Genomic DNA, 23,692 nt, shown 5'->3' on the forward strand with positions numbered 1-23,692 from the left:
AAGGATAACTCCTGGAGCGAGTATGCAGGCCAACAGCTCCTTGAGCACGCACTCCAGATACTCTGCCATCGCTGGCAGGCACTAAATTCGGAAATTGTTCCTGTTGACCTTGGAACCCCCAACTCCCATGGTCTTTATCCAGTCATGACTCAGCATTTACACATGGTGGTTAAGCACAGAAATGGGTTTCTTCTGAATGTCCGTAAGGAAACACTTTTACCAAGGAAAGCTGAATTCAGAGCTCATATACAGCTGAGAATCTATAGATCAACTCCTAAGAGACCTGGATCTGGCTTAGTCACACTCCTCCAGGAGTCCCTAGAATACCATACAGACCCAATAGGACACATTTCTGTCTGTGGAGGCCTGGAATTTCTTCACCTAAGAAGGAACATTCTCCCCTCACACCCCTCAAATCATACACACACACACACAGGCACACACAGGCACACACTACTGCTACCACACATGTGAAAGCCTTGCCTTCCTGAGACAATAGCTTATGGTCAACTAGAGGTTCAGCTGGTCAGCTCTTAACCAGCTCTTAACCAGCAAGCCCTGTCAACGTACCAAAACTGCTGCTCAGTTAGCCAACCTCATCTCCTCCAGCCAACATTGCATGTTCTACCATCCAAGTGGTTAGATCCTATTTCTTCTCCAGATGAAAGACCCTTATCGCTCTCAGTTGGTAACCAATTATAATTTGGTAATTCTTTATGTCCAGCATGGCCGCCTCCATGTATAACAGATTATACATTACATACACACATCATGCACCTTAATTTTAAAAATGCCATACAGTTTTCATTGACAATCCCAAGTGATGATACTAGGCAGACTATTTCATAATGAAAAATTTATCTTTCATTCTATTCCTTTTATTTTTGAAGAACTTTGAGAGAATTATTTGGACATTCCAGTTTCTTAGGTAAAACTCGTTGCATGGTGATTCTTGAAGGTATCCTGCAAGGATTTTTCTTTTTCTTTTTTCATTCTTATTTACACATACAACAGGCAGATTTTGCAGTCCTATCTTAAGAGCCACAGGTTAAACAATAGCCTACACTTATCTGCTGAGACCACTAGGTGGTGCACACATATGTCTGTGAACCATCGGTTAAATGGGCTTGTCACTAGGTTAGATTTAATTCATCACCACAGGAGCGGTACAAACAGTAGGAGCTGCTGGAGTCCAGTAGAGACAGTGATCCTATGTGTGGGCTAAGAGAAGGAAGGGCTCCCACAGGAGGTGGATAGCCAGTGCTGGCTGTAGAGATGATAGGAACAAAATCGTAAAGGTGAGAAAACCTAAAGACGTGGCAGAGGGAAAGTCCTATAGAGGAAGTGGCATGGTTGCTTTCAATGCTGATGAATGCCTATCTAAGAGTAGCAGAGGGAGTGACAGATTAGTTGAATCATTTGAACCAGATGACATCAAACATTCTTTCCAGACCTTTGTGCTGGAACTGGAGATAGAGGGATGAAATGACAGCCTTATCCTCAAGTAAGGACCTCTTGAGGGAAACAGAAGAAACAGACAGTTGAAACAACGTGATACAAAAGGTTGGCTTTACAAGATGCATTAGAAGAACAAAGTGTGGACTGTTCTGTTCAAAGGACAGATGGAGGTTAGGTTTGGAAGTTGACATGCAGAGAAAATGTCATTGATGTCTGGAGCAGTGAGGGGAGACCTCCAAGAAGACAGAAGATCATGAAAAATTAGTCAGAATAGCATGAGCAAAGGCATTGAGGGATGGTAAAAGGATAATGTGGATTCTAGGAATGCTTCATTGAATTTAGCAAATGCTAACAGAGGGCTACTATATGCCATGGACTGAATAATACATCTTCTAGGCCCTTATGATACTCTCCAACTAGTGAGGAAGACACACATCCACTGAAAATTGCAATGTCAAAGGAGAGCTGAAAATTTGGCCCCTTCTACATTCTGACTGTCCTTTGAGCCCCCAGTGTTCTGTCTACAGGGATTCGCAGGAACACTTCACACCAGAAGAGGGGGCCCATAAGCACAGTACCTGGTTGTGTTTGACTCCCTTTCTCTGAAGGTATTTCTCTCGCCGGCCCTTTACAGGTGCGAAGGAAGTTTGAGGCCGGAGATATGCAGTAAGTTATCCAAACTCCACAGAGAAGCCAAGAAAAAAGCCCATGTCTGTCTGCCTCCTGTTAGGTTTTCTTCTCTTTTTTCTCTACTGGAGCCTGGACACAGAGTCACCATTTAGAGATAGCTCTTAATTAGGAAATGGACTCTTCTCAGATAAATAAACTTCTTTCACCAACCACAGTCATCACAAAGTCAAGCTTACGGGAAAACAGAGGGACACATTGTATTCTTTCCTCATTCATGAGAGAAGTGCTGAGCCACACAGGTTGGCCTTGGCAAAGGCAGCTTGAGCCAATTGTGCTACTGGCCTGGTTCTGTGTTTGGGAGGGAAGACGGTCTGGCTCCAGCAGTCCTTCTAGCCCATGTGTGTGGGTGTGTGTTTCTTTTCAGAGCGAGGATGTGTGTTTACAGTGTAGGTCAGTGACATCTTGGAGTTGCATTATTTGCTTGAAAATGTCAACTGGAATGAGTTAGAAGCTGGCAGGAAAACAGTGATGTTGATTGAGAAGTCCATGAGGTAATACAGATCTGCTTTTAGGTTCATGAGAAGTCAGTGAAGTAGGTGGTAGAGATATCTTAAAGAGTTTTTGATAGGGACAGATCAAAGTTAAATAGAGGAGGAAGGAGACAATGAGGGCAAGAAGATTTGAGACCAGGTCTTCTGAAGAAAGGATATAGGAACTAGGCATCTTTAGCCTGGAGAGAAGACACAGATCTGCAGATGTCCCAACACTTGTGATGGGCTGAGGCAGCTAGAAACAGTGACAATGTCTTAAGGAGGCCACCTTTAATTCTGCATAAAGGACAGCTAACAAACTATCAAGAAGTAGTGAGTTCCCCATCAAGAAAAGGGGTGAAACAAAGAGTTCGTACAACTGGTGGGGCCATTGTAAAGGGGATCTTGTTCTCGTAGCAGATCAAACTCATTGCAGAGGGGATCTTGTTCTCGTAGCAGATCAAACTCATTGCAGAGGGGACCTTGTTCTCGTAGCAGATCAAACTCATTGCAGAGGGGACCTTGTTCTCATAGCAGATCAAACTCATTGCAGAGGGGACCTTGTTCTCGTAGCAGATCAAACTCATTGCAGAGGGGACCTTGTTCTCGTAGCAGATCAAACTCATTGCAGAGGGGATCTTGTTCTCGTAGCAGATCAAACTCATTGCAGAGGGGACCTTGTTCTCGTAGCAGATCAAACTCATTGCAGAGGGGATCTTGTTCTCGTAGCAGATCAAACTCATTGCAGAGGGGATCTTGTTCTCGTAGCAGATCAAACTCATTGCAGAGGGGATCTTGTTCTCGTAGCAGATCAAACTCAATGACTTCTGAGCTCCAAGTATTCACGATTCTTTTTTTCTTTAAGATTTATTCATTCCAAAGAGAGGAAGAGTGTGCACAAGTGCAGGGAGGGGCGGAGGGAGAGAGAGAATCTTAAGCAGACTCCCGCTGAGCATGAAGCCCAACGAGTGGCTCCATCCCAGGACCCTGAGATCAGGACCTGAGCTGAAATCAAGAGTCAGCCCTTTCACTGACTGAGCCACCAAGGCACCCCCAAGTATCCACTATTTTATGGAAAAGGAAAAAATAGCTCAAATAAACCAAAGGCCACATGGACTATAGTAGTAACAACAGCATCAATACTGTATCTTTTTATTGAGCACCTATTAAGCTTCAGCCATCATCATAATTATTTAGGTGTATTGTATTTTGGGCTTTTAAGCCAGCATCAGAGCTGACTGGATTCTAATCCTGGCCCTGCCATTTAATGAAGATGTTGTCTTGAGCAGATAATTTTCCTCTCTGAACTTCAAGTAATACCGACCCTGCAGGACTGCCAAAAGTATGAAAAGAAATAACACATCAAAGCACCTGGTACTGTGCCTGGTCTATATTTGTTGCTCAAAAAATGTTACTGCCTTCCCATTTCTGCTTAAGCAAAATTTCAGGAAGCTGTTCTCCATTCTGAGAGAGAGGCAAGATAGTGCAGGAAATACAGATAAGGTGAAATATGGCAAAGGATCCATTAGAAGAAATATCAGATAATCAGAAGCTCCTACAATATGTAGCTTAGAGCAGTGGTTCTCAAAGTGGAGTTTGTTGAACGTCTTTTGAGAAAAAAAAAAAAAATACAGATTTCCAGAGCCATTTATAGAAATTCAAGTGTAGAAAAGAGAGAGAACTCATCTGGGGCTTAAGAAATCCTAACTTAAGTCTGTAGGAGAGTTGCTCACTGCCTCACCCCCAGCCTCTATATACACTTCTCCATCCTCAGGTTCCCATGATGTCCAAGTCAGGACAGAGGCTCCCTGTAGGTATGCTCTGATGTGGGGCAAGCCTACTGAGATACTGATCTCCTCAGCCCTTGGGTTAGCCAAGGGCAGTTGCCTCCAAATCCGAGCAGCCTAATCCATATGGCCCAATGTACCAGACAGATATTTGCTATGATTGTTATATGGTACAAAGAGATGAGGATTCAATTAGACCAAAAAATGGTTTGATCATCAGTAATTAAAATTGTCATAGTGTTGCTGAGCAAATTAAAAAAATAAACCAGCCCAGGAATATCTTGATTGGAAGGGAATATATGGAGAGTAACAGTGACATAAGGACCTAAAGCAGAGGATTGCCAGGATACAAGACACTGAACCAGTATGGCCAGTGTGAACGAAGATTATCTGGTGCAGAAGAATGAGCCAATGGCCTTTCCCTAAGTATAGTATAGGTTTGCCTGGAAGACCTCTAAGGCCTCTCTCTTCTGACCATCCAAGGATAAACAGAAAGGCCATCCATTCCCTTTGTCTCTAGGGTTCAATGCCTCTGTGCAGAGTTGTGAGTGAGCACCACATTCTCCACCTTATACCCTGCTCTGTGTGTCTGAGCATCCCTTTTGCATGTCCACCCTGAGCTGCTAAGCACAGTTTGGCTCTGGCTCAATTCCGTGATCTCACAGTATGTTTTCTTTTGCAGCAACAGCGGCAGCTTGACCTCCTGACAATAACCAGCCCCGGTGAGTAGGTGCAGCCATTCTGCTTTGGCTTTTCCCTTATTTCCCAGAATGATGCCTGGTGGCCTAACCAAATGCAATTCCTCCTCCTTTGACTCCCTGGATGAACAGCAGAATTCTCGGTGCCATGAGCAATGCTTCTCCCTCTATCCTCTGCCCCTTGGGCAGTTTTGTTTTGTTTTGTTTTTCCCCTCCTCCCTCCTCCCAGCTTTGTGCTGCCTCCGCTTGACTCTGCAGATGGCAGAGTCTCTGATGTTGCTGCATATTCCAGGGCCAAGCTCTCCCCAGATCATTCGATAGACTCGAGTGTCAAGGAATTGTCCTGGTCTTATGAGAAATAAGTTTTGAAATCATGGGAACAGAGAAACTGCCTGGCAGGGGACATGGAATGGAAGAAGGATGGCTCATAAGGAGGGACTTGTTTGAGAAAGTGACCAGATTTGGTCTTCCGTGCTCAGGATTTTTTTTTTTTAACATTTTATTTATTTATTTGACAGAGAGAGATCACAAGTAGGCAGAGAGGCAGGCAGAGAGAGAGGAGGAAGCAGGCTCTCCCCGGAGCAGAAAGCCCGATGAGGGGCTCGATTCCAGGACCCTGGGATCATGACCTGAGCTGAAGGCAGAGGCTTTAACCCACTGAGCCACCCAGGCGCCCCTTCCATGCTCAGGATTAGAATAACTCTTGTCTCTCCCTTTAGGGGAAAGTCAAGTTCCCCAACAAAGCTGTGGCCATGAGATTAAAAAGGGGATTTCTTCCCCCTAAGCAGGGCATCTGCCTAAAGAGTGGTTGAGTAGTTTAATCCTGCCTAAGAGGTATTTTATTTTGGTTTGGGAACTTGAGGCCAAACTGACCAACAAGAGGTTGTTCTCTTTTGGGATCCAAGAGGATGATGATGCCAGCAGGGTTAGTGACCATTCAAGAATGGGTGTGGTGGGTCATCTTCATCTGTTCAAAATATTTAACAGCCCTGGTGACCCCCTGCTGAGCGAAGCATTAACACTTTGGCTACTGGACTGTGGGGAGATGGGATCCTGGGGGAGGGAGAAGTGTGGCAGAGTGGTCGCATGGCAGGGTTGGGGGCTCTAGGAGTGGCTAATTACTGATAAATATGGAGGCCATTTCGATATGCTGGCAACCAGTATGGCTGTACCCTGTTATCTCTGTCTTTTACCAAGTTCACCATGCTGTATCTGGGTGCCAGGTGGCTCACTTACAAAGAGATTGAAGAATTGACTTGTGCAGGCACTATGTTAGCACAAACACTAGTTTATCTGATCTCAGTCACTGAGGTGTAAGATAGTGACTACAAATGTGATTTGGATCTACCCAGTTCAGGTGACCCTACTATATTTCTACCTTGTGGAGCTTTTTGAACTTGGGACTTTAGAAGAACAGAGATGAAGTAGTTTGAAAAATGTTTCATCTGTTCTATAGATGAGCTATGTTTAATATATATATATATATGATAAACATATGTAGAAATTCCAAATCATGGGCTAACATAATTAGAGTGTTCCACTCCTGTGACCTACCAATCCCTCCCCACTAAGGTGTTGGTGAAGGATTATCTTTGTCCCGTCTCATTTGATTTCTGTCCTTTGTAATTGTGTACTATTCTACTCCACACATGCTGACCCAAATTGCCCGCTTCCACATTTCAGTCTAATGGTCACATGGTCATACCCTGGTATGATGCTGATGTATGAACTGGAGGGGGTTTTCGATATGTCTTCAGACCCCGTTTACTGCAGTTCTTTTGTACTAGCTCTTTCTGTTCCTAATTGCTGCTGCATAAATTCAAGCAGAGTAATTGTGATTCTAAGTGTACTCCTTTTGAAGAGCTGTGGAACTGCAAAATGCTAAGCACTGCCAAAGTTTGGAATGGTTTATAATTTTGCCTACTTTTGGACGGGAAAAAAATACCTCCTGGGTCAAAGCTTCCCAAAAGGTGTGTTGTGAGTGGCGCACTGTTGTACTGCAAGTAGGCTACCTTTGTGTGATATCATGAGATACACACTTATGAGATATTAATCCATTTACCTCTCGGGGATACAGGTAGGACCTGGACAGTTGGAGCTCCCAGAGTGGTAGCCTTACTCCAGTTTCCAGACAAATATCCACTTGTGCCATATATTACCGTGGGCCGCGTATTACCATTTGTACCATCTATGCTGGAGAGTCTTCTATTTAAAAAATTTGTAAATCTAATTGAGACTTTTCTACACTCCTACGTGATTGCAACTTTCTCCTTTCACCCTATAAGTAACCACTATAATAAATTCAATGTTTTTTTCCATATCTGTATGTACCAAAAAAAAAAAAAAAAATAGGTGTAACTGGTATTCTTTTACAAATTCCTTTAAATAATGTCACACTGTAAATGACATTCCATGACTTTCCCCCTAGCCATTATTATATTGTAGAGATTAATTCAGGTAGATTATTGTACCTCTGGTTTATTCATTTTAACTGCTATATAGTATTTCACATATGATTATATCGCTATTTCTCCACCTTATTCATCATAATTTAGGCTACTGCCAGTTTTTTTTACAGATTTTATAATTGCAAACGATGCTACTAGGAGGATTTTGTGCCTGTCTGCTTGTGTATAAGCGCATATAGTTAGGGAAATTATTGATTATGTGCATCTTCAAATTTACTATGTAATGCCAATTTTCTTTTTTTCTTCCTTTTAAATATTTTATTTATTTATTTGACAGAGAGAGAGAGAGATCACAAGTAGGCAGAGAGGCAGGCAGAGAGAGAGGAGGAAGCAGACTCCCCGCTGAGCAGAGAGCCCGATGTGGGGCTCCATCCCAGGACCCTGGGATCATGACCTGAGCCAAAGGCAGAGGCTTAACCCACTGAGCCACCCAGGCACCCCTGCCAATTGTTTTCTAAGGTAGTTGAACAAATATATACTTCCAGCAGCAAAGTATAAGGGTTTCCACTGCCTTGAATCCTCAATACTTGGAATTGTCAGACTTACAAAGTTTTACCTGTCATCATGATAAATGTGAAATGATATCCCATTGTTTTTATACTAATTTCCCTGATTGCTGATGGGGTTGAGTATCTTTTCATATGTTTATTGACCACTTTGGTTTCTTCTTTGGTGAATTGACTTTTCATATCCTTTTTCCATTTTCAATGGGGTTATCATTTCTTTTTATGGACTTACAGTTCTTTATTATTCTGAATATCAATACTTTGTCAGTTATATGCATTGCAAATATCTTCTTCCAGACTGCGGCTTGTGTGGGTGGTTTTTTTTTTTTTAGTTAATAATGTACTTCTACATGGAAGACTTTTAAAACTTTAATGGGGTTAAATTAATCAATCTCTTGCTTTATGAGCTTTGCTTTTGTGACTTTTTAAAGAAATCTTTCCCTACCTGGATATCATATTCTTCTGTACTTATTTATAAGAATTGTCAAATTATGTGTCATACTTGGGTCTTTATCTCATTTAGTACTGATCTTTGTGTATAAAATGACTTAGGGATTTAATTTTTTTATTTACGTATGGATAACCCCTTGTCTCTGCACACTACAACAACTAGTACCTCCTTTTTCCCACTTATCGGCAATTACGTGTCTGTCGTATAACAATTTTTCTATACACAGAATCTGTTTCTGAACTTTCTGTATTATTCCATTGGTCTACCACACTTATTCTGCATTAACTCCATACTGTCTTATTTATAATAAATCTTAATTTTTTAAAAAGATTTTATTTTTTTTATTTGACAGAAAGAGACACAGCAAGAGAGGGAACACATGCAGGGGGAGTGGGAGAGGGAGAATCTGTCTTCCCTCCGAGAAGGGAACCCCATGTGGAGCTGGATCCCAGGACCCTGGGATCATGACCTGAGCCAAAGGCAGACGCTTAATGACTGAGCCACAGAGGCAACCAATAAATCTTAATTTTAATATTATCTTTATAATTATAGGGAGATATCCTTCTACATTTCCCTTTTGTGGTAATCTTTTGGAAACAGTATCACCTGTTTATTTTTTAAATAAAATCTAAAAATCCATGTATTGTAACAGGTGAATTTATTCTATATATATTTATTATAATTACTGGTATACTTGAATAAATACCTACCACCGTATTTGTGCTTTCTATCATTCACTTTCTTTTTTTTTTCTCTTGTCCTGCCTCTTTTTAGTATTAAGTTTTATATATTACCTGCCTTCCCCCCCACTCATGTATAGATTTGGATGCTTTTGTTTTTATTTCTAACCTAAATGGGTTACCTTTTGGATATACATTTCATGATGTATTTTCTTACAGAATCTACAGCCTTTGACACAATTAGCCTTCATACAAAGTAGAGTAAAAGATGGACTAGTTGAGGCACCTGACTGGTTCAGTCAGTAGAGCATGTGACTCTTGATGTTGGGGTCATGAGTTCAAGCCCCACGTTGTGGGTAGAGATTACTCAAATAAATAAATAAACTCCTAAAAAAAGAGAGAGAGAGAGATAGACTAGTTGTTGTATGGTGCTGAGAAAATGGGTTATCTATATGTAAACACGTTTTAACCACCTATTGAACACTGCCCTGTCACCACCTAGTTATTATTATTTAGACTTCTAAGTTAAACTTAAAAGTGAAAAACAATGAATTAGTAGTAGCACTGAGCTAATTACTTTTCCTACACAGCTTATGATGTTTTGTGTTCTCCTGCTTATTATATCCCAAGATTTCCTGTGTTACCTTAAAGTGAATCCTTTAATAACTATTATAGTGAGAGTCCATGGCAATCCTCTTAATCTATGTATGTCCTTATTCCGACTTTCTCTGGATTAATAGTTTGGCTAGGTATAAATTTTAGTTTAAGGAAGACTTTCCTTTGTACTTCGAAGATTTTTAAAAATTGTTTTCTGACATACATAGTTGCTGATGAGAAGTCTTCCATTATTTGTTTTTTAAAGATTTATTTATTTATTTATTTATTTATTTATTTATTTGACAGACAGAGATCACAAGTAGGCGGAGAGGCAGGCAGAGAGAGAGGGGGAAGCAGGTTCCCCGCTGAGCAGAGACCCCGGTGCTGGGCTCCATCCCAGAACCCTGGAATCATGACCTGGATCCTGGGATCATGACCTGAACGGAAAGTAGAGGCTTTAACCCACTGAGCCAACCAGGCGCCCCCCATTATTTGTTTTTGATAACATATTTTTTTGATAGGTTTTGAGATTGTTTTTTTAATCTTAATGTTCTGGTTTTTGTTTTTGTTTTTGTTTTTTTCACTCTGACTTATGTAGGTGTGAATTTGTTTCTATTTACCCTGCTTGGTACTCTGAATATATTTCTACCTGAGAATCTGTCTTTCTTTAATTCTGGGAAATTGTTGGCAAATTTTCTCTTCAAATATTGCTTTCCCTTATTCTTTGGACTCTCTTCTTCAAGAACTTATATTACATGACTGTTGGATTCTCTGAGGCCTCCCATGGCTGTTAACTGATTTCTCATAATTTTTTGTAATTTTGTCTTAATGTACTGATTCTAAGGTCCCTACAAGTAACTTGCATTTATACATTCACTTTTCAACCATGTCTAGTCTAGACTTTTTTCCCTGTCTTTTTCAATATTTCAATGACTATATATTTTTAATTTCCAAGATTTCTAATTTTGTTCATATCCACCTGTTCTTGTTTTATTTCTGCCTATTCTGTTTCATAATTTCTTATTCTGTTTTAATGCCTTCATTTGTTTCTCTGAACATCCTCAATATGCTTATTTTAAAACCTCTGACTGTTCTATAAAATAAGTTTCATCTGGAGAGAATTCAAGTTATAATTTTTAATTTTGTTTAGTATCATTTTTAGCATTTAATTTCTTCATGCATTTTGAAATTTTAATTTGTAAGATCACTTTGAAGAGGAAGTTTTCTGGTTTTCTCTTTTTTCATTCCCAATACCTCCCCGCCCCCCCCAAAAAAAATCCCTGCTGTGCTCACATCTCCCTGTGTGATAGTTTTTGTTCTAACCCAACCCACATCTTCAGTATTGGACCTGGTAAATAATGGGGATACATTGAACCCAGTTACAAAATGTTAGCAGAATAGCTTGGCATTGCTTCTGTTTTCTGTGTCTATATTCCTCACCTCTCTAGGCCTACAATGCATAGGAGCTATCTGCCAGAAAGTTGTGCAGCAGCCACTTTTTCTGCCCAGGCTCCTTTCAAGACATGAGAGCCCCACCCTAGGACTCTAAGCAGAAGATCTTGTTTCTGATTCTCTTGTTCCAGAGTACATTTAGTCTCTGTTATCTCATAGGAAGCAAACTTCAGCTGCTATTTCCTGCTTCTGTGTTCAGATCTCATCAAGCAAGTAGCCTTGGGAAAACTTACCTTTCACATTTCTGTACATTTCAACTTTGTGGCGATATCCCTCTCAGAGCAGAGTCCAAATATGTATTTTCATTTCTTTGTTCATATGTTATCCACTATTACTATTGGATGGGAATGAACAGACTTATTGAAACATGAACTTATTTAGCCATTTGACCCAAAATCCATCTATAGTTTCTTCTTTACTTTTTAGAAAGTTTATTCTATAACTCTTCAGTAAAAGGGAGACAGTATGAAGAAACATTTTTCTCCTATCCAAATAAAACCCCTAACTATCAGACTGAGAAGAGAGATTGTTATTTTTGCACATGTATATACAAGTATATACATAAATTTAAAAAACAAAACTCAGATGATACCATGTAAACTGTTTCATTTGAATGTAGTGTGAACATTTCTCAATGTTATTAAATATTCTCTAAGAGGGAATTTCATATAGTTGAAAACATTCTGCTGTAACTCTACTGTCATATATAAAATTGTACCCAATTATTTAATTATAAATAACACTTCAGTTAACATTCTTATACAAAGACCTTTGTATGCATCTCTAATTATTTCCTTAGGAGAAATATCTAGAATGTGTGGCACCTAGAATGAGAATTACTGAGGAAAGCTGTACTTAGTTTACTAGTCATGACATTACACTGAAGTAACAATGACATCAAAATGGCAGAAACTTCAAAAACAAAGTCTTATTTCTCACTTTTGGTACATGTCCCTCATGGATTGGAGTCAGCTCTGCTTTACATCCTCTTTACTCTAGCACCCAAACCAAGCATTCTCTGTTTGGAACATAGCTGGGTGTTTTAGTTTGGGTTCCCTAAGAAGAAGACCTTGAGACAAAGATTTCAGTGCAAGACATTTATTTGGGAGATAATCCCAGAGACCTTGGAAGGAAAGCCAGGATGCAATACAGGAAAAGAGGAAAGCCAAGAAAAGTTCATTATCAAGCAAGCTACCACTAAAGGCAACTGGGACATAATCAAAGTGGGGAACCCTGGAGGTCTGTGTGGAAAATAAGCCTCCGAGGTGTTCCTCCAAAAGACACAGTGAGAGTGAGAATGTGTGTGTTAATTCTCTCACACTTCCAATCTGCTCAGAGTATGGACATAGCAGATTCCAGTGGCCAAAGAAAGCGTTCAGGATAGAGTTGCAGGTGTTGGCAATTGGAAATTATTCAACAAGCGCACAAAGAAGTGCCAGGAGATTATGTGAGGTGCAGCACCTGCCATTTGGGTCACCATGCCAGAGGGAGAAGGGAGAGATGGTGAGCCATGTAAAAAAAATTTGGGAAGGGTCACTTCTGCCCCCATTTCCTTAGTCAAAGCAAGTCATATGACCACTAATAAGTTCAACAGGGTGGAAATGTAGAATCTTCCTATAGGGAAAGGGACTGCAGTGAGGGAAACTAGAATAATTGGCAGTGATTCCTTAATCATACTTCCAGAAAGATTTTCACATTCCCATCATCAAGTTAAAAGTGCTGGTCATACCTTTTAAAAAAAATAATGTTTTTATTGAGATATAATTCACATGCCATCAAATCCACCTTTTTAAATGCATCATTTAGTGGTTTTCAGTGTGTTCACAGAGTTGTGTAACCATCATGACTAATTCAAGATTATCACCACCCCACAAAGAAACTCTGTTAATAGTCACTCCCTATTTCTGCCTTCCCCATGCTCTGAAAATCACTAATCAACTTTCTGTCTTTCTGAATTTGCCTATTCTGGACACTTTTATATAAATGGAATTGTACAATACATGGCCTTTCTTGACGGGATTTTTCCACTTAGCATATTTTCAGATTTGTTCATATTGTAGCATGTGTCAGTACTTCATTCTTTTTTTTTTTTTTAAGATTTTTACTTATTTATTTGAGAGACAAGTGAGAGAGAGCATGAGAGGGGAGAAGGTCAGAGGGAGAAGCAGACTCCCCGTGGAGCAGGGAGCCCGATGCGGGACTCGATCCTGGGACTCCAGGATCATGACCTGAGCTGAAGGTAGTTGCTTAACCAACTGAGCCACCCAGGTGCCCCAGTACTTCATTCTTTTTTATTGCTGAATAATATTTCATTGTATGGATATATGATTTGTTTATCTATTCATCTATTGGTAGGTATTTCATTTGTTTCCATTTTTTGTCTATTATGAATAAGGCTGCTATGGGCATTTGTGTATAAGTCTTTGTGTAGACATATGTTTTTAGTTCTCTTGGATATAAACCTTAGGAATAGAATTGTTGGGTCATATGGTAAATGTTAGGATATACATTTTGAGGAACTGCCAAATTGTTTTCCAAAATAGCTGTACCATTTTCCATTCTTATCAGCAATGTAGGACACATCCAATTTTTCCACATCCTCTCTGACACTTGTTATTATCTGTCTCTTGATTATAATCATCCTAGTGGGGGTGAAGTGGTATCTCATTGTAGTTTTTATTTCCATGTCCCTAATGACTAATGATGTTGAGCATATTTTCATGTGCTTTTTGGCCATTTACATATCTTCTTTGGAGAAATGTTTAGTTAAATTATTTTTCCTGACTCATTTTAATGAAGTTATATTTGTCTTTTTATTATTGAATTTTAAGAGTTTTAAAATATATATTCTGAATACAAGGTCTTTTTTCAGATGTTTGATTTGCAAATATTTTTCCTGTTCCATGGGTTGTCTTTTCACCTACCTGATGTTCTTTTTTTTTTTCTTAAGATTTTATTTATTTGACAGAGAGAGACAGTGAGAGAGGGAACATAAGCAGGGGGATTGGGAAAAGGAGAAACAGGCTTCCCTATTTCTGAGCAGGGAGCTTGATGCAGGGCTTGATCCCAGGACCCAGGATCATGACCTGAGCTGAAGGCAGATGTGTAACCAAGTGAGCCACCCAGGTGGCCCCTGATGTTCTTTTGAATACGAAAAAAAAAAAAAAAGTTTTTGTGATGTGTTGAAGTTCAATTTACCTTTTTATTTTTCTTTTTGTTACTTAGATTTTGGTATATCTTAGAAAACATTACCTAACCCAAGGTCACAAAGTCGTGCTCTTGTAAAAGTTAATTTATTATATGATGTGAGGTAGATGTCCAGCTTACCTCTTTTGAATGTGTTCAGTTTTACAGGTACCATTTGTTGAAAAGACTGTTTTTCCCCTGCTGAATTATCTTGGTGCTCTTGTCAAATTGTCATAGCTCTTTGATGTATAGACTAAAAGGACAGCATTTAGGAAGTATCTAAATAGCCTCACTACTCGGTGCCAAAGCTGTGTTAAGTGCCTTACATATATTTTTCGCATAATTTTCTCCACTATCCCATAAGACAGGTATCACTGTTTCTCTTTCACAGATGAAAAATAAAGGTGCTGCATAATTATGTGAATTGCCCACCTGAACTGTTAACAAGTGGTGGAGTCAGGTTCAAATCCATGTCTGTCTGACTCTAAATCCTTTGCCTTTTCTGCTACTCCTACATATAAATATTACTTCACTTGTGGTATGGGCCCATGGAGTCTTCTTTCCCAGACAGTATTCAGGTTAGCCCACTTTGCTGGGGATAAGGAAAGTCTGGATTGTCAGTGATGTCACAGTCACTAGGCTGTGTCCTGAAGAGACAATTGATTTCCTAAAATTCCTAAAAAAAAATTCCTAAAATTCCTTAAAAAAAAAAAAACAAACACTGCTAGATTTGTTTCTGATTTGAAATATCCTAAAGTTGGTTTGGGTTTTGGGGCTTCTGTTTGTTTGTTTGTTTGTTTATCCCCTCTTAACCTTGTTAAAGCAATACCTATGCTGAACGGCAATAGACTGGGGACGCTGACCATTACATGACAACTTTGAACTTAGTCTCCAATTAAAGTCCTGCATGATGTAAACTCAAACCCTCTGGAAAATAAAAGAACAAGAGAGGCCAAACTAGCCATTGTTATGTGCCTCTGGCCATTTCTAGAGCCAACAGGAGGCCTGTGGAACCAGTCCAGAGTGGCCAGGACCAGGAATGAAGACGAGCCAGATGACTCCTGGCCTCACTGCCAGAAGGCTAGTAACACAGTGGATATGCATAGAGCTGATGGTTCAAAAAAATGCATACATGTCATTAAAACAACTTTAAAGGATTTTTTAAAGAAGAAAAATAAATTACTCCTAGTCCTACATCCTTAGCACAATACAAAACCTAATTCTATTTATACATTTTCCCTTTCAGTTCTTGTCTATATGCAGAAACATATTTACATAATTGCAATCACAGTAAGTTTTTATATACATCTTTTTTCACTTAACATTATTTCATAAACAATCTTCATGTTGCTATGTAGTTTACATACATACCATCTTTTTATAATAACTTTCTCTATTAAAAAATTGCACATGCCCATGGTGCAAATTTTGAAAAACAGAGAAGTTATAAAGATGAAAATATCAGTTATCTCCCAGAGGCAATCACTGTTTAATATTTTAACACATTTACTTCTTTGCCTTTTTTTCTATGCATGTATAATTTTGTTTTACATAGTTGAGATCATGTAGAATATAAAATTTTATCCTGATTTTGCACTTAATATTACAAAAAAAATATTTCTCCATGCCAGTAATGTTGTATATTTAACTTAAACTCTAGTTTCTTGATGTTATGAATAATTTATAAACCTTTGTGTATTTATTTTTCTCTACATTTTAGGTTATTGTCTTAAGATATATTACTAGGGATTGAATTACTACATCCATGAGCATTTTATGAGCATTTAAAGGCATACTTATTTTCAAAAGCTCTAGTATCGTCTGTCTTTTATATATAGTCTGGTTTATAAAAATCCACATCCTATTGTTGTGCATTCGTGTTATTTCCAGATGTTTTCTCTTACAAATAACTGTACCATAAAACTATTTGTGAAAAACCTTTTTACTTCTTTTATGTAAGTTTTATATCTGGACATTCTAGAAGTAGAATTTATGGTCAAGAGAGCACTAATACGTTTAAGAAATTATTGTGCCTTGTTACCAGCTCATTTTCCAGAAAGTTTGTATCAATTTACATTCCCAACTCCATTCTCCAATGTCCATATCTCATGTCAACAAGGAAAAAACAGCATTGGGTGCCACTCAGAAGATTTATTAAATTAAGTAAAATAATTTTAGAAATGTATAAAGAAACATATAAAGTCAAGGAGAAACATGTTTTGTTTATTCTCATGGTCCCTGAGATTGTCTCTCTGAGTGGTATGTTCCTAGGATCTTTGTCCTGGGAAGTCTATTACAGACAGCATACCTCAGGACTAGGTGAGATGGTTGATGGTAAGGAAACAAGGATCCCATTTTGGAATATCCACATGGGTGGGCTGAGCTCTCAGGTGGGGAATTGGAGGTGGAGAGGCACCATAGCTAATCAGTATGACAGAGGTCAGATCAGGAAGGAGTTGGTAAGATCTTGGCCATTAGACTGAATGTAGGCCCTAGGCCTAGACAAACTGTAATTCGGGGCACGCACGGCAAAATTAAGGCACAGGAACTATATAGGTAGGAGTCTTTAATCACAACCTAAGTAGCTGAAATGAAAATAGTCAATTAACTGGTTCATGTGAATAGATAATCCAGAAATCAGTCAGCCTTTCTGTGCAGCTTGATACAGGGCTCATAGGACCCACTCTGTTTTTGTCCTTCTCTTAACTCCACTCACTTGGTGTCAGCTCCTTTCCCAGGCCACATGTGGTCTCAAGATGGCTGTAGAAGCTGCAAAATTTACATTCTCCCCAATTCTAGTCTAATTGGAAAAATCAAGAGACTCTCACCCAGAAGTCCCAGCAGAATCTCCATTGCTTCTCATTTTGTGATTATGTCATTATGAGCTGACTTTGAACAAGTACCTATGTCCAGGGAAATCCATTGTGCTTATTGGCTGAGAGTTGAGTTATAAGCATCATCCATGAAATTGGGAGATAAATTGGGCCCTGGTATTAACTTATGGCCCAAAATCAAATGAATTTTTGCAATGACTATCTCTATGGCTATGTTAAATTAAATATGTGAATTATGAGGTCTGAGCACAGAGCAAGCATTGATCTGTTCTGCAGCAGACCTTCTATGGGAAGAGCTAGGCCCAGCTGAGGCTCTATGGGTAGAATCTCTGCACTGGGACAGGACTCATTACTAGGTGAATAATAGGGACATTTTAATAATATTAATTCTCTCAATACATGAACACAGGATCTTTCCATTTATTTGTGTCTTTTACAATTTCTTTTTTTTAAGATTTTATTTATTTATGAGAGAGAGAGGAGAGAGAATGAATCGGGGGGGGGGAGGAGCAGAGGGAGAAGCAGGCGCTCTGCTGAGCAGGGAGTCTGATGCGGGACTCACGGACACTGGGATCATAGTCTGAGCCCAAGGCAGACACTTAACAGATCAAGCCACCCAGGCACCCCTCTTTTACAACTTCTTTCATCATTGTTTTAAAGGTTACAGTGTACAGATCCTTTACTTTAGGTAAATTTATTCCTATGTGTTTTATTAGTTTTGATGTTATTGTAAATAGGATTGTTTTCTTTATTTCTCTTTAAGATAGTTTGTTGTTGGTATATAGAAATGCAACTGATTTGTGTGTGTTCATTTTCTATTCTGTGACTTTACTGAATTTGTTTTTTTTTAATTTTTTATTATGTTATGTTAGTCACCACACGGTACACCATTAGTTTTTGATGTAGTGTTTCATGATTCATTGTTTGTGTATGAATTTATTTTTAGTTCTAACAGCATTATGGTGGAGCCTTTAGGATTTTCTCTATATAAGATCATATTATCCGCAAACAGAAACAGTTTTATTTCTTCCCTTCCAACTCAGATGCCTTTTACATGTTTTCTGCTGTTAAATGCTCTGAATAGGACTTCCAACACTATATTGAATATTTGTGGTGAGAGTGGACACCCTTGTCTTTTTCCTGATATTAGAGAAAAAGCTATCAACTTTTCACTGTTGAATATGATGTTACCTGTGGGTTTGTCACATATGGCTTTGTTATGTTGAGGTATATATTTTTTAAAAGATTTATTTATTTATTTGAGAGAGAGAGAGCACATGGGAGGGGGGCAGATGTAGAGGGAGAATGAGAGAATCAGACTCCCCACTGAGTGCACAGCCTGTGAGACTGTGGAGCTCTGTCTCACAACCCTGAGATCGTGACCTGCGGGGAATACTTAAACAACTGAGCCACCCAGGTCCCCGAGGTATATTCTTTTTTATACCCAATTTTTTTAGAGTTTTTGTTATGTGAGGATGTTGGATTTTGTTAAGTTTTTATTTTTCCATCTCTATTGAAAGGATCATGTGGTTTTATCCTTCTTTCTATTAATGAGGTATATTATATTTTTGTTCTGAGTATGTTGAACCATCCTTGCATTCCTGGGATAAATCCCACTTGATCATGGTGTATGCTCCTTTTAATGTGCTGTTGAATTCCATTTGCTAGTATTCTGTTGAGAATTTTTACATTTATATTCATTAGGGATAATGGCCTGTAGTTCTCTTTTCATGTAGTCTCCTTCTCTGGCTTTGGTATCAGGTTAATGTTGGCCTCGTAAAATTAATTTGGTAATATTCCCTTCTCTTCAATTTTTTGCAAGAGTTTGAGATGAATTGGCATTTATTCTTCTTTAAGTGTTTCTAGAATTCACCAGTGAAACAATCAGGTCGTGGCTTCTCTTCATTGGGAGGTTTTTGATTCAATCTCCTTAGTCATTACTGGTCTGTTCAGATTTTTTATTTCTTTCCAACTCATTCCTGGTAAACTGTATGTTTCTAGGAATTTATCAGTTTCTTATAGATTATCCAATTAATTTGCATATAGTTGTTCATAGTAAGAAGTATCTTAATCTGACAGAAATTAATAAAAGCAGGTGTATGCTCTGTGTACTTTTTATTCATTTATTTTCCTATTTATTTATTGTATCTCTGCAGAACAGCAGGTATAGGTGAAAGAGCAAGGGATTTTATATTACATACATACATTATGTGTTCATATCCTCCCTCTTCCACCTCTTCCAGTTAAAGCTGACCTTAGGAAACTCTATTAGCTTTTTTGTGCCTTACTTCTATAAAAGAGTAGGATGATAATAATACTTATTAGAATTTTGTGGAAGATTAGGTATGATATATATAAAAAGTAACAGGTGTATATAGATATATAAAAAGTAACTAGAGTAGCAAAGTGTATGGCCCATAGTAGATTTTAAATACACAGTTTTTATTCTGATTGAATTGCTTTGTGACAAATTGCCCAAACCTGCATTTTCAAATGACAATAAATATTTATTTTCTCACAATTTGTGTGGGTCAGGAATCGCCTAGCAGCTTAGCTGGGTTGTTTTTGCTGAGGGTCTCTCATGAAGTTTCAGTTAAGATGTCAGCCAAAGCTGTGGTTATCTGAAGACTGGAGGATCATCTTTCAAGAATGGCAAGTTGATGCTGCCTTTTGAAGCAAGGCCTCAGTTCCTTGCCGCACAGACTTCTTTATAGGGCTGCTTTATAGGACTCCTCACAACATGGCAGCTGACTTCCTTCAGATTGAAGAATCTAAGAGAAAACAAGGTAGAAGCTGCAATATCTCTTGTGATATAGGCTAGGAAGTCATACCCTATCATTCTATAATACCCTATTAGTTACACAAGTTAGCCTATTTGCTGTGAGAGGCAACTATACAAGGACATGAATGCCCAGAAGTGAAAATCATTCAGGGGCCATCTTGGAGGCTGGCTACAAAAATGCTAATGGTAATGATGATAATGATGATGATTATCAGCATTATATCTTTTACTCCTTTCAGACCCATTTTCTTTTATGATTCCTTCAAAGATTCTTCCCTTAATCCCGAGATATATGAGTATTAGCCTGGCTTTTTGAGATTGGCAAAGGTTTCTGAAAAACATATTGAGACTTCTCTAGCTACTATTTCTTCCATAAATAAATAGCCTCATTTGTCCATCTGTGTCTTTCTATCCTAATATAGGCCTAAACTATAAGAACCTTTGCATTGGTCGTGAAAGTGAGAAATATTTTTGGCTCAATGGATTGAGACAAGCAAGATCTCTCATTTAAGAAAAGAAGATTTTATGCCCCAATATCCAGTTCCCAGTTTATAACACCCCTTTGCACTCTGGTAAATGGGTATTGGGCTGCTACTGTTTTGAGGCAAGGTGTGATCCAAGTACATGTACTTAAAATTCCCAGAGAGTAAGGACACAATGGCAGGTCATAGAGGGTGGTACACATCTTTCATGCTCTGGTCTAAATCATCAGCAATGAGAGTGATGAGGATAGGCTTAAGGAATGTGGGAGTTTGGTCTTAGCAAGATTTACTGACCTGCCATTACTAATGCCTACTCAGTACTATTGAGAGAAAAATAATGAGTCTCTATGACTAAAAAAAGGGAGAGAGAAGAAGAAGAAAGAAGGAAGGAAGGAGGGAAGGAAAGAAGGAAAGAAAAATTAATTCTAAGTAGCAGGCAGCAGAAATTTCGAGGATAGACCAGGATTCAAATCTTATCTCTACCATTTACTCTTTATATGATTTTGTACAAAATATAGTCTCTCAGAGCTTCAGATCTCAAATTCCTAAAATGGGACTAATAATAATGACCCTATAGGGTTGTTGTGGATATTAGATTAGATAATGTATCTAGCATATATAAGAACCATGGAAAAGTTTGTGTTATTATGGGAAGTCCTACTTTGAGGCTGGTGACCACAGATAACTGTTATTTTTTGCTCACTAACCTAGCTCTAGCCTAGTAGGTCATACTCTGAAATGCCAGTAGGATCCGTATTTAGCACTTGCAGTGCTGTTCCCTCCCCTTCAGATGATGGCTGACTCATTGTCTTATAAACCTGATAAACTTTTCTCTAGAAACTGAAAAAATAAGGGGGGTTAGCCCAGCTGAGTTCCAATCTTGGATGGATAACTGAAAGTTCTTCAGAGGTTTTTTGGGCTTTTTCGTTTTTTGTTTGTTTGTTTGTTTGTTCATTTTTCCCGGTAAAAATTATAAAGAAGACTGGTTTGTTGGAGAAGAGTTTTTAATCAGAACAATGAAAGGAGAATTGGTGGTTTTAGCTGTTTTTAGGGGAAGCAAAACTTATTTTTTTCTATATCAATTGTCATTAAATTAGTTTGTGAGGTGAACTCAGATCCAACCTCAGGTGGTGTATTGGGAAGCATTTCATATCTCTTTACTGTACTATCTTAGAGACCTGGGTCTGGTGACAACTCTTTCCCATGCTCTGGACTGTGTCTGCATCTTGTTCCCTAGAGTTAACCAACAGTGGCTGTCTCAAACACGTTCCTATTGCTCTCACCAAGTCCTCTGCCCTGATTCTCTCTCTGCTTTTCTACTCCAAACCTCTGGATACATCTTTCCTTCTTCCCTAAAGTTTCTGAGGAGGGACAGCCCCTAACCATCTTCTCTTCCCTGGAGGGTATAACAGTAGCAACCATAATGACCACCACCATAACTGGCCTTAATATAGCATGCTACAGTGTCAAAGTGATTTTGCATCCAATACTTTGTTTGAACAACAAAACAACCCTAAGAACTAGGCATTTTTTTCATAGAGATGATAGAATTTGCCTAAATACACAAAAGGTTGTAGTTTTAAAAGTCAGAGTTTGAACCCAGGTTTTCAGACTCAACATCCAATGGATTTCTGACTTCTCACTGGCTTCCTAACACAGGCGCTGGTTCATCAGAGTTTGCAGAGGTATTAAGAGAAGACTGAATGAGAGGAGTATTAGGATAAGAAACAGTCATGGGGCCTGAAACAAAGGTATATATATGGGAAGCTAGGCAGAAAGATCTAAACAAAAGCAGACATGAAACCCCACTTGCCGTGGGTAAAAAGCTAATTTATTAATCCAACATGTATTTTGGCCACTGTCCCTGCCCTTACCTGACCATGAATCCAGAATGATCCTGGGATCTGGCAGGTGGCAAGGAGGCTCAGTGGCCTCAGTGGAAGGGAGGGCAGCTGAAGTGTCTGGGTGCTGAAACCGAGTAGGTCATCACTGCCTGCTGAGCTTAGAAATCCAACAGTAGGGTTCTCTGTAAAATCCTTCATTTGTTCTCAAAGTATGGTCCCTGAAATACTTGTAACAAAGTAAGCCAAGATTTTATTTCATGTTTTAGCTGGTTAGTCCACTGAACTGTAGACCAAGGGCCACTGGGAGAGTGTTCTAGCTATAGGAGGGGGCTGTGGTGCCAAAAGGTAAATATAAAAAAATGTTTCCAAGAATTATGCAGTGATTGAGCCACAAAAGAGGGTCCAGTGTAATTGTCAGTCCAGAATAGTGGGGTCAGTGAAGGTGAGGAATGGCAGGTAAACCTGGGCAAACAAATGAGGTGTAGCCAGAACAGTTCCACTCAAAGCATTATCCACAGATGGGTAGCAGGTTATAAACTTTGTGTCCACAATGAGAAAAATATAGAAATGGAGAGGAAGCATTTAGAAACTTTAATAGCAATTTAACATTGCTGCAGCATCCGTGTTCACAATCAGTGGACTGTTTCCAAAATGTCAGTTTGTGATAAATCAGAAATAGGGAAGCACTGGTATAGGGGAACTCAGGAAACATCAGCCCCCAAGTTTGTACAAGTGGTTTAGGTTCATCAAAAATGATAAAGGTCAGGGACGCCTGGGTGGCTCAGTTGGTTAAGCAGCTGCCTTCGGCTCAGGTCATGATCCCAGCGTCCTGGGATGGAGTCCCACATCGGGCTCCTTGCTTGGCGGGGAGCCTGCTTCTCCCTCTGCCTCTGCCTGCCATTCTGTCTGCCTGTGCTTGCTCGCTCTCCTCTCTCTCTGACAAATAAATAAAATCTTTAAAAAAAAAATGTTTAAAAAAAAATGATAAAGGTCAGTTTAAAAAAAAAAGTTATGTATTTATTTATTTTAGAGGGAGAGAGAGAGCACGTGACTGGGGAAAGGAGTGGAAGGAGAGGGAAAGAGAGAATCCCATGCAGACTCTACCCTGAGCTCAGAGCCTGATGAGGAGTTCCATCCCATGACCCTAAGATCATGACCTGAGCTGAAACCAAGAGTCAGATGCCTAACCTACTGAGCCACCCAGGTGCCCCCAATAAAGGCCAGTTTTTAATCATAAGACCCACCACATAGTAAGAGCCTAGAAATGATTTAGAAATGAACTTAATGAGAAGGCCTTTGTCCTCTTA

General features: G+C 39.1%; 1 protein-coding gene across 4 annotated transcripts in view; it reads left to right on the forward strand.

The window, feature by feature from the left end:
* LOC125096937 (BEN domain-containing protein 5) overlaps positions 1-23,692 on the forward strand; it is a 1,594,254-nt gene that overhangs the window by 1,273,848 nt on the left and 296,714 nt on the right. For all 4 annotated transcript variants that reach the window (XM_047724116.1, XM_047724117.1, XM_047724115.1 and 1 more), the window contains one exon: positions 5,088-5,127. In XM_047724116.1, the coding sequence (XP_047580072.1) occupies positions 5,088-5,127 (40 nt within the window). The remainder of the gene's footprint in view (positions 1-5,087; positions 5,128-23,692) is intronic.

This window comes from Lutra lutra, chromosome 4 (assembly GCF_902655055.1).
Source record: "Lutra lutra chromosome 4, mLutLut1.2, whole genome shotgun sequence".
Taxonomy (NCBI): Eukaryota; Metazoa; Chordata; class Mammalia; order Carnivora; family Mustelidae; genus Lutra; species Lutra lutra.